The following is a 19,341-nucleotide window of genomic DNA, read 5'->3' as shown; positions in this document are numbered from 1 at the left end:
GAAATGCATGATGACGCATGACTTCCAGCGATAAATCTCAGCGGGAGACAAGCTACTGTACATGCTCCTATATAGGCCTAGCCTGTTGAAAAATCACTATGATATTCACAAAAAATATTCCAATATTCTTATAATATTCCTATAGGGACGTATAGTGTGTAAATGCTCCTATGTAGTCGAAAAAATAGAATAATACTCCTATAATATTCCTATAAGGACTTAAAATGTGTAAATGCTCTTATACACCCGAGAAATCTCTATAATGATCGAAAAATCATTATGATTTGATGATAAGATTCCTATAGGGACATAAAGTGTGTAATTGCTCCTATTTAGCCTACCCGAATAATCATTATAATATTCCTAAAGGGGCTTATAGCATATCTGGGTTAGGGTTAGGGTTATAGTGACCTTGTTGTACCTATATTTTTCATCTCCTATGATATCACTGTAATAATCCTATAGTCATTTATAGTATGTTAACATATTTTAGGATTGTTGTAGTTATTTTTTTATTGTAAGGATGTTGTCCAAGAAGTGTGATCAATAGTGAGATTATATTGTGACCGTATTGTATTTTATGGTAGCCTATATTTAGCCTATATATTATTTTTCATCTCCTATGGTTCCACTGTAATGGCATGTATTAGGCTATATGTTTTATTACAAGATTAATACAGGTTTTTCCTTTTTTAGAGGATGTTGTTCTACAGCTTTGCTTAAGGAGAGATTTCAGGAAAAGTAAAAAGATTAATCATCTCCTGTCTCTCTTATGCTTCTCCCACTCATCTTTCTCTCGTCTCTCTGTCTGTCTCCCTCCTTTCATCCGAACTGATTCACGACCGCTGACCTGCGAACAAGAGGGGACGCGCTGATGCGCTGCAAAAGATGTCCAAGTTATGGAGTGTTAAAATTTTGTTTTCCTAAAAATAAGTGGGGAAAAAATCTCTCAGTGGGGTGAGAAAGTTTCACTTGTTTTCAATGAAGTTTCACCTGTTTCAAAAATGTCATGACACAAGTGGCATTATCTTGGAAAAAAGGCCGATAAGTCCACCAGCATCAAGATAATGTCTTTATTCAAGAAATCACAAGAAAATTATTAAAACAAGCTGATTTGCATTGGGGAAAATGAAATGATCTCATCCAGTTTTCACGTTTATAAGAAAAAAAAGCAAGTTTCAGACTCAAATTTAGACTAAATGACTTGTCCAGGTCAATACTTTGTGCAGTGTGGAAACCGACACCGCGCGCCCTCGGAGGCGATAACAGATAAAGCAGCAGCACCAGTAGCCGAGGCAGGCCCGAGGAATGCCGGGATGTTTGCTGCCCTCGACAGGGGCCCTCAGTTAAAAAATCCCCCGCTGTCATTGGAGATGGCCCCGCTTGTTTTTCTAAGCACCCTTTGAGCTTTTTCAAGTGCAGAATTAGGGACTGTTTGGGGAGTTAACCGGGACGCTTCTGCACTCCCGAGACAGGAGGCCTGATTGGTGATATCTGTGATTAATAGCTCTCTCTCTCTCTCTCTCTCTCTCTCTCTCTCTCTCTCTCTCTCTCTCTCTCTCTCTCTCTCTCTCTCAATTCAATTCAACTCTTTATTGGCATGAAGTAGCCTACATGTGCACATGTTGCCACAGCATAGATTCGTACATAAATGAGATAGAAATAAAGTAAAATAAAATTAAATAAACTGCATATTAAATACATAGATTCATCACATAGAATCTATGTATGTAATCTCTCTCTCTCTCTCTCTCTCTCTCTCTCTCTCTCTGTCTGTCTCTCTCTGTCTGACTCTCTCTCTCTCTCTCTCTCTCTCTCTCTCTCTCTCTCTCTCTCTCTCAGATGCCCTGAACCATTATCAGGCCTTGTTTTTTTTTTATATGTAAATTCCTTCATAATCAGCACCTTCACTCCAGTGTTTGTTTTAGAGGAGATGAAGTTGTTGTTTTTTTTTCCTGCTGGGTTCAGTTATTATTTTTTCTCCCCTAATTTGCTGAGAACAGATTCACATCCCCTTCTGACAGGAGAGGAGAGCTGGACGGGGAGCATCAATCACCGCTCGTAATGGTTGCCTGCTTCTGCATTAATGAACTTTCTTTCCTCTGCTTGAAGCCTTTAATTGCCCTTTAATATCCAGGACTGTATGTGCATTTACCCATGAAATACCATTTCTTTTGCCATAACCCCCCTCTCCCCATGAGGTAATTATATATGTGCTTATGACGGATTGGTTTGTGCCGTTTTCGTATGAAAATGGTTTATATTCCAATTTCAATTTTAATGGGATTACTTTTAAATTGTTGCGCTCGCTGTTTGCTGTAAAAACAGGTTTGACTCTCAGGCAATGTTTCAATACTATACTGTGCCTCGCTTGGTAGTAAGTTTAGTTTATTGGCCTGACCTAAGGCAGCCTCATGTGATTTGGGTGCCTATATTTTACATTTATATTCTCCACTTCCCCAATTTGCCTTGTTCATGCCAACCGTAATTGTTGTCTACCAATGCAGTATATGTTCATTGTCCACTGTCACATTAGGTTTGCATTTTTCATTAAGTAACACAATAAATGTCCCTTGTCTGTCTAGTAATGCAGTCTTTACATAGTGGAACATCAACCCACTTAAAATGAATACAAACTTTTTGCGTTGGTGAAAGAGTTTATCCACCCTTTTCAGCCAATAGAAAGCTTTATGATATAAATTTATAGTACACATTATGGGAAGCAGTAGTAGGTAGTATAAGACTGATGTAAGGTGAATGAAAACGGGGTCTTTTCAAGAAAACAAAACATGAATGAATACCATCCTGAGTATCTGTTGCATCTGTGTTGTATTGGTGGTTGTTTACTTTATGGCGATCGCTGCCTGGAGTTCATAATCTCAGCCTGTGCACCTTTTTATTTATCACTCCATCATGGCATTGTGTGCATTCTTCACTCTTTCACCTCCTTCTCTGTCGAGGCATTAAGAGAACCTGAAATTAATCTGTGTCTCTGAGTCAAAGAGGCTGAAATGCGCGAGCCCGGCCCGGCTGCTGATAGATATTACATTGGCTTTGTTGCTGCGGATGACAAATTGAGGGAGGCAGCAGCTCCGAGGGTTTGTTTAGCATTCCAGATTCAATGTGTTTTGAAAAGTATTAATGGAGGACATGGAGGCATGAGATATCACCTGCAGGTTCAGCCAGGGGCTCTGTCAGACTTCTGAGGTGAAATTTCGGCTCTGTCATCATGCCACTCTCTGCCTCATCTCACGCCTTGAAACCACAGGATGAGCTATTATTTTCTACTTTGGCGGTCAATGAACCAAGTATTGTATCGTGTAGTAACAGAATAGTTAAACAGTCACGGGGAGCCAATTATTGCATGATGGAACTGTTCATTTCCAAAATGCTTTAGGCTATATACATTTTGGGAAAAATAGTTTAAGTTTCAAAAATCAATATTTTTGATAAACAAGATCCAGTTACTGAGGGTTTGAATTATTATAAATTATCCTTTAATTTTTGTGCTATCAGTATATTTATCAGTGTCACTGTTTTCAAATACTGGATACATCATTTTGGAATGAAACTTCTCAATTATTTTATTAAGATAATTAAGAAACTATTAGTAGCATAGTTAGTAAACTAATATGTGAGTAGTTAGAAAGACTGTAGCTTTACTGGGTCGAGTAAGCGTGTGAAATGACCAACCAGCATGTCTCTCATGTATTAGTCCATTTAACTGGGGGAGTTGTACTTCCTGTGGCAGTGACCTTCTCCCTGTGGCTGCTGGGAATTACAGTCATTCACTGTGTGTCTCTGCATGATGGATGACACCTGCACCCGTTGAGCAATCACTCCCTGGCGCACTATTGTTTTTCTTTCTCACTTTTGCGTGGGAGCAAACTGCGTGCATTCCCGAGCCAAAACCAACTCAGATAATCATCTCATCTGCATGATGTATGATCGTTTCGCTTTGGAAGACAAGCTATCGGTCTACTTGGAATGTGTGGTCAATAGAGCGGTGGCCATGCTAATGCTACTAGCGGGGCTACTTGTTGGGTCTGTCCCAGAGACCCGCTGCATCGTCCACATAACCCCAGAATCAAACCACCCAGGCTGAATGGAGTGATGTAGCACTTTGTTTAGCACCCTGCCTGCCTCATTGTTTCTGCTGGCTCTGACATGCCACCATATGGTCCTCCTATCCTATACCCAAAACCAATGCCAAAATTCCATGCCTGTTAAAATGCTGCACATGACGTAACTCTAGGCAATAGGAAAACCAGGCATTGAATCAAGTCTATATGTTGCCACAATGTAAAATCAGTGTAATATCTCGCTGAATCCTTGCAGCTCTTTTTTTCCCCTAAGCGAAAATTTAGCTGCAAAACACAATTAGCCTCTACACCGTGACTTGGCACAGAACGCATTTGTGGCAAAGAGCAGTCCTGTACAGTACGTGTAACATTGTGTGTTAATGGCTGTGCTCCAGACTGTGCTGCTGACGCTCTTGTTGCCATTAGCAGTTGTGACTAACTGTGTGTGTGTGTGGGTGTGTGCGTGTGTGTGTGTGTGTGTGTGTGTGTCTGCAGGCGCAAGAGTCCTAGATGACAAGCCCTGTCACTGCCATTGTGGTTCAGAAACAAAAGAGCCTTGAAATAATGGAATCTCCCAATATGTCACTCACTGATGCGGAACAAAGCTATAAACGTCAACCAGATGGCAGGTCACTGTAGCATTAGGTCCCTCCTTGCAGCTGTAGGAGGTGGCTGCCTGCAGGGGAAGATGGAGCAAGACTCAGGCAGAGGAGGAAGGAAGGGTTGAACTCAGTATCTCAGCTGCATCTTCGGCCCGCCGTCGTTACTCCGTCCCCTCGGTTCGCCTTCACAGTCCTCACAGTGAGTGTGCATCAGAGGCTGCGGAGGGGCGTGAAGTGCTGCCGAGAGCGTGTGGGCTGCTCACTACCGCCGGGCTCTATGATTAAACAGTAGCATGTGCTGACAGCTGGGTTCGAAGACCAGGATGCACTGGGGCCCAGTGGAGCGAGAGGCTGCCTCTCCGTAGGGTTGAGGAAGGTGGATGTTTGGTGTTTTTAGGCCTTGGAAGAGCCTTGACTCAGAGGCAGTTCCAACATACGCCACCATCAAAGTAGCTGAGAATAATACTTAGTGTTTGGTTTAGGATTTAAAGGAAAGATCCACCCTAAAACACTTTAACACTACTAAAAAGCAGCTACTGGTTATGTACCTTGCAGTTCTGGGCCCATTTTGTTGTTTGATGGTCTATGTTTCTTATTCCCGTGGATAACCAATCAAACGTAGACGTTGAGATATTTCCCGCACAGCTACAATGGAGATGATAGCAGAAAAATGAACTAAAAATGATCTAAAACATCAACAGTAAATGTCAGGTTTTGGTGTCAGCCTCTCAGTATCAAAGAGCAAGTTCTTCTTTCTAGACTCACCATTTTGTACCGACGTTCAAAAATCAGGTAGGGTGAAATTCATAGGCAGAGAGGCAGAGAAACCAATTTCTCCACTGATAGTAGCCTCAATAGACTAGAATGCAATGCAGCCATAGCTTGCATCTTTGTGGATCTGTCATCATGTGAAACACAACACCCGCCTCTACGGCTTCTTTGTAATTTCAGCAACAAGGGCACGGCACACCACTGTTGTGTTCTCTCTCCACTCTCACTTTCTCTGGAAAAACTATCGCTATCACTGGGAAGCGTAGGATATCACTAACTGAAGTAGACAAGACAGGTTGAGGGAAAGTGGGTAAACCAAAAAAGTAGATTACAACACTTTGTAGCAATGATAAGGAATGCACTGAAAACCACAAATTGATGATATCTAATAGTGTAAGAGTATCCTCCTCTGCCTGAGTCTAAGGTTTTTTTTCCTTTAATGCATCAGGACACTTAAGGTAGTGTCAGGTAAGTTGTCAATCACAAATACAAGGTTTTCTACAGTATACTATATTGACTTTAAAATAATTTCTGGTGTATTGTCCTATTTGGCTCCGAAGTAGAAATAAACTTAAATTTGACTAAACAAGAGCTGTAAACGAGTCATATGGAGGTCACTATTGGATTATGGTCATACAGTCTCTCTCGTTTTGTTATTTCTTCGAACCCCTACAGCCTGTCCTCTCATCTGCCATCAGTTGTTCTTAAGGCGTCTCGTCTGCAAGGGCGTGAGACAGATGCTCAAATAAACACAGCCTAGTTTTGCATTCATGCTTGTCATCACTTAATCCTCTGCAACTGCCATCTTGGAGATGCAGCATGGGCTCTTAACTGACGTTAACCTCATATCTAAAGACGCTGGTCCATAGTGCAGTTAGACACACACACCTTAACATACTGAAAGTTAATCACTGAACACTGAACCCCTATTACACAGCAGGGCAAGACTGAGTGTTCATTATTGTTCCCACTGTAAGTGATTAAAGTATTTTGAAACTTGTGCCCTTTAGTCTTCCTGGATTCTGAGGTTTACAATAACTAGGTCTAAAGTTCAGACTGAACCATTATAATTGAAGTATGTAGATACATACATTACATGTGGTTGCTTGCGGGTTCAGCGAACCAATAGCAGTGCTCTTTATGGATATTACCATTACAAAGTTACAAATTCTTGCATTTATAGTCTGTTGACAATGGAAACATGAAAATATGTAAAAACTGGCATGGTTTACATCATGATAATCTAAAAATTGTTGGTTTGGATGTAAATCTATGAGCTGGGACAAGTCTGTACCCCACTAATGCATTTTTTTAGCCTCTCTATTGGAGTATTGACTGGTTTACTCTCCCAGCTCTACTCTATTTTACATTTATTCCAGTCTAGAACTATGAGAGAAAAAACATACTCTACCCATAAGAATGTGAGACTCAGTACCCTTTAGCTACACTGGCAGTAATGATTAATTAACGACAAACGTTCTCTAATGTTACTGTGTATCAGACTGAAGTCTGCGGAGACAGAAGGAATCTGGTAGATGTTTTGTTTGTCTTGTCTGTGTTTGGTTTCCCACTTAGCGTCCAAATGTACGTTTTGGAGGGGATGGGGCTTGCAGAAGTTCTCCTTTTTCCCAGACTCTTTCTGCTCTCTCCGGTGGGTCACCTGTCGGAGCGTGTTCGGTCAATTCCCAGCATCCTTGTGTTTGAACAGGCTGATTGAGCAGGCAGGCAGGTTTGGCGTCATCGCTTAATCTGATTACCCGTGGAAAGATTTGATGCGCTCGGGTTTCACGGCAGGTCTATTCATAGCAGGACCTGAAAATGAGGTGTCCAGCGCAGTCTCCAGTAAATTGTATTTACCCTTTCAATGCAGCCTCATTAACAGCCTTAGTCGGGTCAGCTAAGCCGTTACAGATGGAATTTTGTTTGACTCTTGCACGCCGGTAGCTTGGTTCAATAGTTCTCAGTTCATTTGTAAATTCAGATGCAACTGTAGAACAAAGTAATTTTTCTGTGGTATTTCACATGATAATTACTTCCTTGGAAAAACCCCAGAGGAGACACTCTTTTATAGACAATATGTTTAATTGGGCAAATTAGAAAGAGTCCGTATGGCACGGCAGCTGTGTACACACAGTGGAATCTGCAAGGGAAGCCCTCAGAGCAATAGCAAAGGGATGCAGTGAGAATCATGAGTTAAAAAAACCTGATTGAGTCAGAATGCCTCCGTGCCAAACCAGTGGCTTTTCAACACAGATGCACATAGTTAGTGTGTGTGTGAAACCTCAGAGTCCCTCACTGATCACCAGGCTCCATTGATTCTCCAGCTGTTGGCACGTTGCTGATGTACTGGGTTTGCATGGATGATATGCTTGGTGGCTTCAGCCCTTCATCACTTTGAAACGCCGAGAATTATAGTCACTTAGAGGGTTTTTGGATAGAGGTCTCATTGGCTCCCTCATTCAGACCCCACGTTCGTGCACAGACACCACAGAGCCCAAATCACATGTGAATTATTGAGGTGGTTGGCATTTAAATTAACCAGAGTGATAATCAGAGTGATGATAAGGTTGTCTTGGAAGGTTGGCTGACATTGGCTGTCTGTCAAAACCATCTTCTAACAACAACAACAAACGTATTTGCTCAGCATTTTTTCTAAAGGACAAGTTACAATCTGCTTTAAAATGAAAAGGAATAACACAGTCACATGAACAAGCATCCAAATGACTTTTGTCCTGGTTAGCAGTCTGCAACTTTATTCACATCACACATCACATCAGGATGCATTGTGACAGGGCTTAACATGCAATATCAGATTTTACTTATGCTGCTGTCAGATCCTCCAGGGCCAATATGGACATGCACAGGTTCAATTTGTGATAGGAATTTTAAATACTAGATGTTATGCAGCCACATTGCAATATGCACACATGTAATGTAAAAAGATGGTGAGTAAGTACAGTACAAGAAATGATAATGTGGACAAATAGGACAGATTTCAGGCCAGATGTGCTCTCACAACATCAGATATTGCTAATCAGATCTCAAAAATCACACTGGGTGTGAAGTGTAAACAAAGCCAGCGAATTCACCTTTATTTTATTGGTGAGTTATGTGACTTAACCTGGTTGTTTTTACCTCATAGGTCTGGTGGAGATTTGCCTAATGCATCCCCTGGATGTGGTGAAAACAAGGTAAGACCCCCCCCCCATCCCGAACACACACACACACACACACACACACACACACACACACACACACACACACACACACACACACTCACGACTCATACATTAACTCATCTGTTGTGCAAGTGAACCTACTGTTTAAGCCTATGAGAGAGAGACATTTTTCCACTTCACATCTGCCTTGAATCCTCTCCGTGGGCACATGGGTCTATATCGTCGAGTTCCTAGCATACCAGCTCTGTTTTCCCGGCTCAGCGGGCCTGGCCAGCTCCGCGTTCTCCACACAAGCGGGCACCAATGCCAAGAGCCTTAGACATTTTGTGGAAAATCAAATGCATCATTTACCCATTCATTCCCCACACAATGTTGGAGTAATACGTTTTTATGTTTGCAAATCGCTCAAATTTTTACCTCATTACTTCATTTAACCCGATCCATTTTTTTTTAGTGCAGCGCGGCCTGCGGTTCCTGAAAAAGAAGGGAACATAGAAGAATAAATCCGATGCCACAGAGCGCACTCGCTGTGTTTCACGGCATGTTTTTAGTTTCCGTTTCCATCCTCTGTCTGTTATACAAGAGTGGCAGCCGTGTTGGGCTGTATGGTGATCAGGACCCTCACACCGCAGTGTCTCAGCCAGCCATAAACAGGTCGTGGGCTACTACTAAAGCTTTATAGTCTTTCACAGGCCCAGCCAAGACCTCTGGCTTAGTTCTTAGCCCCCCCTCCAGCCCCACTCACTACTTGTCAGTAAATTGTACTGCTTTTCTGTCATTTATGGCAGCAGTTTCTTGGTAAATAAACTGCTTGGCGTGCCTTTTAAAAAAGTGAGATGGTTGCACTTTGAAGGCGATGCCACCACCAAAACACAGAGAGGAAACACGGGGATAAAAGCCGAGGGTGAGCGGTGTTGTATTAGTCGATATTCGATACTTTGAAGGCACGCCGTGTGATTTATGGGCATGTGTAGAAGGTATGGGGGTTTATTACAGGTAAGTCTTGAGCCCTGCCTGTCCGTCTTCACACAGGGTCAGGGTTAAAAGTGCACGCACTATTTTCTTTGTAATGCTCTTCCTTAAAAAGCGGTAAAAGCTCCTCTAAAACTGGACAGGTTTATCTGTTTGTTTTCTGTTTGTGTCGCCATGTCTTTATGTTGATAGGCGTACTGTGGGCGAGAATGGCTCTGTGTAAATTGATTCCTTTTTACTCTTGGCTCGGGAAATCCTCAGGTTTGTTTTAAATAAATGGAAGAAACAGAATAGTCTTTCTGTTTTTGAGTTGGGAACCATAGTCAAGGCCGGTATTATGGTTTATTGAATCTCTGCCTTTCTAAACCACAGGAGGTTGCTGGTTACTGAGCGACAGAAACACAGACAGACACACACAAACATTCATGCATAGATGTAGATACACATGCACACACACACACACACACACACACACACACATGCATGTTTACACACTTAACATCCACACATGAATTCATAGACCAAGCATACACACCAGCTAGCTAATTGGGACACTGAGAGGGAGCTGAAATCTATTAGCAGGAACCTTGGAGCCGAGAGTCAGACACAGACACACCTCCACTGGGTCTCTCTCTCTCTCTCTCTCTCTCTCTCTCCCTCTCTCTCTCTCTCTCTCTCCCTCTCTCAGCTCTTAGCTTATGGCTCTTAGGCATGGCTCTTATTAGGACCTGGCTCCTGCTTTAATGTCCACTGGCCCAAATTGGACGGCAACTGGAGTAAATTTACTTTTTTCCACCAAGCCGCCAACACAGTATCAAAGGGATTTTTTTTTTTTTTTTTTCTGGAAGGGAAACCTGACAAAATGTGTACCTGGGAGTTGATGTTTACCTATTTTCCAAATGAGGGCCTATCTTTCTCCCCCTCTCTTTGAGTGAAAGCAGAGAGGGAGGGGAGGGGGGAGGCTGAGGTGCAGCGTTAGGATTAGATTAGTGTAGAAACGTTCCACCAGAGGCCAAATACTGCAGTGATGAATCAGAAAACATTGGGACCATTTGTCATGTCATGTTCCTTTCAAAAAAATAATGATTCATCCTTCTAGACCACAGCTTTGGCAGATAAATGAACAGTTTTGCTCCAGAGATTTGAAAAATGTGGCACCTATCTTCCAATATGATTGATAGCACAAAATAAAAACAACTTATGGCATTTTTTTAAAGAACAGTAGACAACCAAGTCCATGGTAGACACAATTATAACAGGATATTCTATTTGTAACAAATACTGAATGGCAACTCTTTGTCATGATAGCATTTTGGACTCTTTGACTCGACACTTCTCCATTAAAGTGCAGTACATCAGACCACACCGGACATGGCTTTAGATATGGGGCCTAAACTGGATGTCCTGGCAGATGATTCACAGTGTGTCTCTTTGCCTTTGTTGTTTCGCTTTTACTCCCCGTAGTGCGCTTACTCACCAGCCAAGCCGTGACCCCTGTTACTCACCTCTAGTAACAAGTACATCCATCTTACATCTGAGAGACTCCTGGGCAGCTTGACCATCCGTATGACTTACAACTTCTTTCATCACTGTTTAAATGCACATAAATTAATATCGGGCATTTTGAGATCAGTAGGCAGATGCATTCACATTTTGGGCATTTAACTGACGCTCTTATCCAGAGCAACTTGCGATGAATGAGCTGGTAGGCGTTCAACAGGACACATGGCTATTGATGGAAATGCATTGGTTGTAGCTTTAATTGAACCTGTTACCTTTTAGTTACAGGATGGTACTATTAGGCCACCTGACCGCCTAATAGATGGATTGTGGAAACATTGTTGCGAATGTCCCATTTAGCATTTATATAAAATAACATAGGGACACAAATTATAATATTGGCAATACAGAAATTAAAGCTTAATCGACTTCTTTTTTCATTGTGAGTCGCTCTGGATAAGAGCATCAGCTAAATGCCCAAAATGTAAATGTAGCATACTTCACACAAAGTAAACAGTTAATTGCCCCTGACCCTGACCCCCTCCCTGGGTAGGGGCAAGAATGTGGGGGTAAAGATGGAGGGTGTGTGTGGGGGGGGGCTTGGCAGAGAGAGACAGTGGGACCGGAGTTACAGCTTTTCATTAACCTGGAAACCACCTAGTTACATGGTTCATGGGCTGGTCTCAGCTCACTTGGAGGTAACAAAGGGTGTCGGGCGGCACTTTCTGCAGGGGGCTGTGCGCTCGGGGCACCCCATCTGACTCTGATCAGGTCCCCCCTCTCATTAGAGAGTAGCACCAAGCCCGCATTTCCCTTCATGTCGAGATCCTGTTACACGGAGCTCCACCCTTATACACACGCTTGTGCACGCTCACATACACACAGTCATCTGAAAACAACTTCCCATCGTCCTCTTTGCTCCCGCCCAGAGACTGAAGCCACGCCTTTCCCGTGTCTCTGTGTCTGCCTGAGCAACTTCTCCTGTCACCATGAGCTGCCTGCAGCCTCCACCATGATCTGACGTGTTTGCCATAATGAGCCGCAAACCCCCTAATATTTTCATTTGTACATACCTCAGCCTGATCTGTGCCATTCCCTCCCCTTCCCTTTTCGCCCTCTCTTTCTCACTCGCTCTTTCTCCCTCGCTATTTGTCTCTCTCGTTCTCGCTTATTCTTTCTGATTCTTCCCCTCGCTCTTGCTCGCTCATTCTCTTTCTTTCTCTTTCTCAGATAACCACTCATCCAGCTTTTTGGCTCCTCCCTCTGTGCATTAACTAACAGTCTATTCCTCCACCTACTTCTTATTTCCAGTCCTATTAAGTTCTGTGTTCAGTGGCTTTAGCTATTCAGCAACCATCTTGGATAGCCTGTTAGAATCAGTGATACCACTTTTAGTACTGTAAACCTCATTATATGGAAAGTATTGTTTCCCATCATCACTTCTTGTAGCTTGTTGAGCGATTATGTAATATTTTGTTTTCAGTCCCTGTCGTACATGTGTTTTGGAAGAATTGAATTGCATTATGCAATTCTGTAAATTGTATTGTATGACATGGCTGTCAGAGCCATTGTAAACCGCTAAGCCTGCCAGTAGCCTGTTTGGAGCCTGATTAGAAAAACCTGGCTGTGGCCCTCGCTCGCGGCAGTCGCCATGACAACACTACCTCCATTTGATCACAGCACGCATGAAAGTGTGTCCCTCTTGGGGGGCTGGAAAGTGATCTTTGACGAGGGCTTTGACAGATGACGTCCTGTCCTTTCGGGGGAGCGGGTGACAGCGCTGAGGATGGCCCGGAGGCTCCACCGCCCGGCCCTCCCCTCTCGCCCCCAACTGCTCGGTGAACCCCAGTGCACTCGTGGAGGAATCCCTGACACAACCCTCAAACAGCAGGGCACAAAGCAGCAGCAGCCTGATAGCTGATCTTGCCTTGTAAAGGAGCAGGCAGGTCAGCAGTCGTCAAGCCAGCTCCTAATCCCCCCGGCGCTGTGAGACTACAGGGCAAGTCTTTACTCTGTGTAGACTCAGACACACGCTGTATGGAGAATAAACTGTTGTCTGTCTGTGCATCACTTCACTGCATGAGTGAGCAGTGAGTCTAGTGCCACGACCCAAACTGGGTCTAGTCAAATCCAAGTCAAGACTAAGACCAGTGCACAGTACAGAACAAGTCATGACCACAGCATAGCCGCATATTTGACAGGATGTATTAAATATTATGTGGTTGCATTCCAGTCATACTCTCTTGGATAATGACTTAATCCCCTGTATGGAAAAAATTGGCTGAGCTAAATTATATGGCTAAGATATTATTAGTTTTTAAATAATGTGATTATGTGCAAAAGGCCAAAGTCCAAGAACATCGAAGTCTGGACTCAACATCATTGAGACCGACACCACACTTAAGTACAGCCACGCGAGCACTGATTTTTTTTTCAGTCACTCTGTTTGACACATAGCATAGCATAACATAACATAACATAACATAACATAGCATAACATAACATAACATAACATAGCATAATATAACATAACATAACATAGCATAGCATAGCATAACATAGCATAGCATAGCATAGCATAACATAGCTTAGCATAGCATAACATAACATAACATAACATAGCATAGCATAGCATAACATAGCATATCATAGCATAACATAACATAGCATAGCATAGCATAGCATAGTATAGCATGACCCTTGTGGGGAAATTTGGTTTAGTTTCAACAAAGGAAAAGCCAAATAGAATATAAAATGAGCAATGAAAAGTTTAAAAAAAGAAAACGATAAAGCAATAAAATAGAATGTAAACACTTGTGGGGTTATATAAACGTATGCTGGTGTCAATTTAAACGTGTTAAATAGGGTGTTGGTATGAAGGTCTTTGGACTTACAGATGTTATATAGAGATGTTACCAGCAGTCACGACTGCTTACTTAAATGTTGCTCACTAAATTAAAAATATGTGCTATATATAGCCCAGCAGTATGTATAAACATAATGTAAACTCCTCGTCTCTCTTCTCTGTGTGCACATGTGCATGTAAATGTGTGTGTCGCACTAGAGCACATGTAATCATTATCAGTGAAGGGGTGCACATTCCAGTACAGTAATTACAGAGTGCAGGCATTGTGTGCTTTGATTCCACTAGACCCTCACTGTGCTGTGGCCACAGACCTGCCCCCCCGCTGCCCCATCTCTCTCTCTCTCTCTCTCTCTCTCTCTCTCTCTTGCACACACGCACACACATCCTTTGTCCCGCCTCCATCACCGCTTTTCCACCCTTTCCCTCACTGACAGCCTTTTCAAGCGCCGTTTCGCTCTCTTAAGTCATACTCCTTGGTCCTTTCTCGATAATGTTTCCTGAGAACGGAGCGGTAGTATCTGTCAGAGAAAGATGAATGTGTCAGATAAACGATGAAAGGAAAGCTAAATGGAGACAGGAGAGGGTAGATAGAGAATGATAAGAGTGATAAGTGGTATCCTATGCCTTGGAGCCCTCCTTATCAATGTAATTTTTTTAACTAGCTCCCATGAATGTGCAGTGGCTCCTCTGCCTCCTGCTGATCCGCCTGCCACAGGACATTACAGCCTGATATTAAACAGTTCCGGTCCAAGTAGGTGTCACCAGCACCCAAACACATCATGTTACTGATGTTTAAATAGAATAAATGATGTCCCAGGGAGCTGAAATGACCCATTTTAAAGAGACAATAATGGGCTTGATGAAATCTCATTTGTTTCCAACATGCTAGTTGGCATCTGCAGCATCCTCCACATTTCCCTGTGCCGTGATCTCAGTAGCTTGGCCTCTGGAGGCGGGGGGGTGTGGGGGGACAAGACAGTGCAGTGTAGTAATATTGACTCTCAGGTTTCTCAGTGGAAGCACGCAGGGCAGTTGTCTTCTGTCTGGAGCGGCCAGAGGTTACCTGCTGTCAGGGGAGTCTCCAAAATCCTACGGCATTTCCTCACATCAAAGTGGCCTGTTGCTGTCGCTGGGCTGGACCAGGCTATCCCCAGGTTATCCTGATGCAGCCAGTCTGGGCTGCCATCATCTGTCATGGCTTCAGTTTTTCTCTGTTCCTTCCGGCCATGGATTCACATCTTCCATCTAACCTGTTGTAACCATGAATCAAGTTAATCTTGAAATGATTTCAAAATATTCAGTGATTGTCAAAGAAAGGTTCTTGAAGGTTCAGCACGTTTCCAGAAAAATGAATAGTTTTATGATGCTTTTATTATTGTGTTATGCTAACTAACATTATGGCACTAACAGTAATGTTAGCAGAATAATATTAGTTAGGATATTGGCAGAGGTTACTAACACCCAAGAAGTCCCTCTATGTTGTACCCTGTTCTGCCTTGACCCACTGTAAATGTAAAAATAAAAGTAAAAATAGATTACTCCTATTTTTCCTTTTCCTATCTGCTGCAGTTCAGCATTAGCCACAGTGCCTTTCTGAATGTGCTACAGTCCACTGTAGCCTACAGACTGATCTGTCAGTCAGTAGCTGGCTCTGCACAAACATCTCATCTGGTTGAGCCTCAGCCTGCCCTGGCCCTGCCCCAGCTCTCCTCGTGCTGTTTTACGCAGCTCTTCCTGCTCTGCCGTGGTAACGCAGCCTGATCTCAGGTCAGAAAGGTCACAGTATATGAGGAGACATCTGGGCCGGCAAACCGGTCCCAACATCACCATAGGGGACCAGAGGAGTCGGTTTTATCTGCGTGAGGAAGAATCCGGAGTGGCAGAGGGATGTCATAGCCCTTTAACAGCCATGTAACTGCTGTAACTCCTTCTCCCTTATCCACAGCGCAGCCTGGTCCATAATCCAGGACCGTCTCTGGTCCAGTAGGCCTGTGGTGCTGGTGAAACCCAACCTGGCTTGGTCCAGACCAGGCCCTGGCAGCCTGCCGTGTCACAAGCGCCAAAAGTTTATCACTTCCCCTCTACTCCCATCTCGCATCTTCTTCCCCTCGTCTTTATTTCCGTATTTCTCTCTCCAAAGGTCTGTCTTTATTGGCCTCCTCCTGCCACGCTCAAACCCTCTTCCTCCTTTTACTAACAGTTTGTCAAACAATAAATGTATTGATATTAAATTCCCTTCCTTGTTTACTTTGTCATGTTAGTGTGCAGGATGGAGGTCAACTGAACTTAGTATCAGATGTCATTGTCCTTGTTTGATGTGTTCTTATTCCAATACAAACAGTCTGACATCTTTTACACAGAAAGGTTCAGTCAGCACTGTTGTCAACACTGAGTTGTCAAAACAAGCATCCATTGGATGTGAGGGGAACCATTTTGTTTGGTCGCACTGTTTTAGGCTGAAGAGTGATTGGTTCGTTGAAGTCGTGATTTGATTGGTTGGCCGTGTTTGCCATGTTGGATCATTTAGGTTGGAAAGTGCTCTTAACCTCATGTACCGATGCAATGGACTTTTACCATCTTTATGATCCCACTCATTAAAATTAACTGTCTGGCTGTAAAAAATAGATTTCCCTTTAATGCTGCCTTCTGGATTGTCTTCAGATCTAATATGAGAAATAGCTCAACTCCCCCCCCCCCCCCCCCCCCCTCCTCTGGTCATTCAATTCTTCTCTTTCTTTCATCATTAATTTTGCCTCTCCCCATTTTGTCAAAGAAGGCACAAGTAGATCAAGGCTTTCACTCTATAGCAACCAGTCCAAATACACACCAACAAACATGAATCAGAATTTTTATAGTTACAGAAGATTACATCATTTTAAATCTTACAACATAATAGATAGCAAAAGATAACTACCTTCTGTAGATTAGGTCATCGTTTTTGTATATAGGAGTTGGTGTTAAGCATCTATCTATGAGAAGCTATAAATGTGATGTGATATCAGTACTTTAGTATTGGAGACCCTAAATGTTAAAAATGAGCAACTCATCAGATTTGCTGCACTCTTTCCCTTGTACAGGAGTGTCACCGAGGGAATACCCCCTCATTTAACAAGGCAAATTTTAAAAGACCCCCTTAAAAGCACGGCTTGCCCCTTTTAAAAGTAGGCCCATCAAGCCTCTGCCTTTTGATCAACCCAATAACTCTCCCACCCCTTCCCATAGGCATTTTTTTAACACCATCATTATTGAGCCTCACCTCAACAGCTCGTCCTCTCCGAGGTGACAGCCCGTCTTGTTGGTCCCGGCCCGAGCCCATTACCACCGGGGTCTGGGAGCGGACACGGCCTTGTGGCTCCACTTGGCCCTCAAACACTGCGCTCCTGTCCATAAAAATACAAAGAATGGGGCTCTAGCCTGCTACTCCGCCCTCATTTACCTTTTTGCCTCCTTTGTGGACGCCTAGAATTTGTACTTTTATAGGGAGTGGAGGTCAGGTGGAGGAGGGCTTCAGGATTATTTACCCCAAAGTGCTTGTCTCGCTCACAGAAGCACCAACCTGCCCTCGCCTTCACCCTCACCTGGGCAGCTCAGGGCCTGTAAAGCAGGGACAGGGGGAGAGTAGGGGTGCGGGTGGGGGTGGAGGAGGAGGAGGAGGGGGACTCTTGATGAACTCACAGATCTCATCACCTCAGAGTATATCTCCACTAGCTGGGGCCAACGAGTGAAGGAGATGCTCAGAGCGGTGTGTTTTAAAGAAGCCCCAGGGCTTTGCTTGGTTCTTCTGTCTGCTGAGTTTACAGTCAGGATGGCTGACTCCAAGGCCAAGTGGATCTGCCAGAGCCACGGAGGCCATCTTGTCCTCTTTACCAGCCAACCAATACATCTCTCCACTCGCTAAGGCCTTATTAACACAGAGCTCCTTGTCTGTACAAGCCCTTTAAAACAGGACATTCACCCAGGACTAACTGAATCTTTCCTACACACCTCATCGTGATGAGTACGTGTTGTTTTCCACTGTTGGTTGCTGTGAAAGGCGACATTAGCAGCTTCCTAGCCAGGGGCCTGAAGGTTCCCCTGCTGCCAGAAGTTCTTCTGGTCCTCCCTATTATCTCCCACTCCCTGGGCCTTGCTGTTTGGTCCTTGGCTTTTATGGCAGGGTAGGAGAGGGCCATGAGGAAATGAGGTGACCCCAGGGTCACGAGTGGAGTCAGGGGGCTGGAACCGGACCACGGCCCTGCCAGCCCCACTCTCTCAGGGCCGGTTCGGGTTGGGGCAGCCAGAGCAAAGCAGAGAGGGGGAGACTGGGGACAGGACCCCTCCATCCTTGACCCTGGAGTCATATGCCTTTAATTAAGCCAGATTTGAATTTGTTTACAAGCCCCAGTGGTCTTAAATCTTCCGGGTCTTTGCCCCCCATACCACCCCCATGCTCCTCATCCCACCATCACCCCATCCCCTCATGCCTCTGTCCTCGAGTCCTTCTTTTCTTCTTCTCTTTAATATGGTGTCAGACGTCTATTTATTATGCTGTTTTAACTGGTTTTCAGGCACGGGTTACAAGCTATTTGGGAATCCACCAAATAGGATTTGAGGGACACCCCTCTAAGATGTTAATCTGTTAGCGATATGAAAGGCCGCTCACCCCACTAAACTCCCCCTCCACTGGAACCCGGGGGCTCTTTATGGCCCCATCAGGCACCCGCATGGACGACTTACTGCTGACCTTGTGACCTGGCAGTTGAAGCCATATGAGGAGGGAATCTTTCTCCTGTCCCTTTCCCTCCTACACACTTCACTTCTGTCTCTGTCTGTCTCTCCCCTCAGAATCCCTGATGTCCTTTTTACATCTGTCTGAAAATGAATTCTTCAAGTCTTTATCATTCAGTGTTAAATGTGAAACAGATTCACACAGTGCTTTCTTTTGTCGTGTTTCATTAATCACTTAATCAAATGATCGAGTGAGTGACTTTAATCACATTGTAGTCTTATCTAACCATGTAGTTTGACATGTTTTTTCTGGGGGTCCAAGCCATCCGGCATTACATAATGGGATCTTTTCTTATCCTCTCAATACCCATCAATACCTCAAACTCTTCATTTCCCTAACAGGCCCCATTCATTCATACTTTCACCCCCAACAGGTCTCTCATGTAAAAGATTTACACACAGCTCAGGAGCCTTTATTAGGGAGGTACCAGCGTGTTTGCTATACAACAAAAAGACCCTCGACTGGCTCCATCATATTAAAAATTTACACGTAACTGAAGAGCTGTTACAATTGGCTTACTAGCGTGTTAGTAGCAGCAAAGCTTGCTGCAAAAGGCCCGGTCCCGGGGAGTTGGGTGGCTAATTGGATCGGTTGGGTTAAA

General features: G+C 43.8%; 1 protein-coding gene across 2 annotated transcripts in view; it reads left to right on the top strand.

Moving 5' to 3' along the window:
• slc25a21 (solute carrier family 25 member 21) overlaps positions 1 to 19,341 on the top strand; it is an 81,442-nt gene that overhangs the window by 46,467 nt on the left and 15,634 nt on the right. For both annotated transcript variants that reach the window (XM_071915670.2, XM_071915671.2), the window contains one exon: positions 8,598 to 8,646. In XM_071915670.2, coding sequence (XP_071771771.1) covers positions 8,598 to 8,646 — 49 coding nt within the window. The remainder of the gene's footprint in view (positions 1 to 8,597; positions 8,647 to 19,341) is intronic.

Source organism: Centroberyx gerrardi, chromosome 17 (genome assembly GCF_048128805.1).
Source record: "Centroberyx gerrardi isolate f3 chromosome 17, fCenGer3.hap1.cur.20231027, whole genome shotgun sequence".
In the NCBI taxonomy this organism is placed as follows: domain Eukaryota; kingdom Metazoa; phylum Chordata; class Actinopteri; order Beryciformes; family Berycidae; genus Centroberyx; species Centroberyx gerrardi.
Note: the sequence above shows the minus strand (reverse complement) of the source record. Positions and strands in the feature narration are given on the sequence as shown.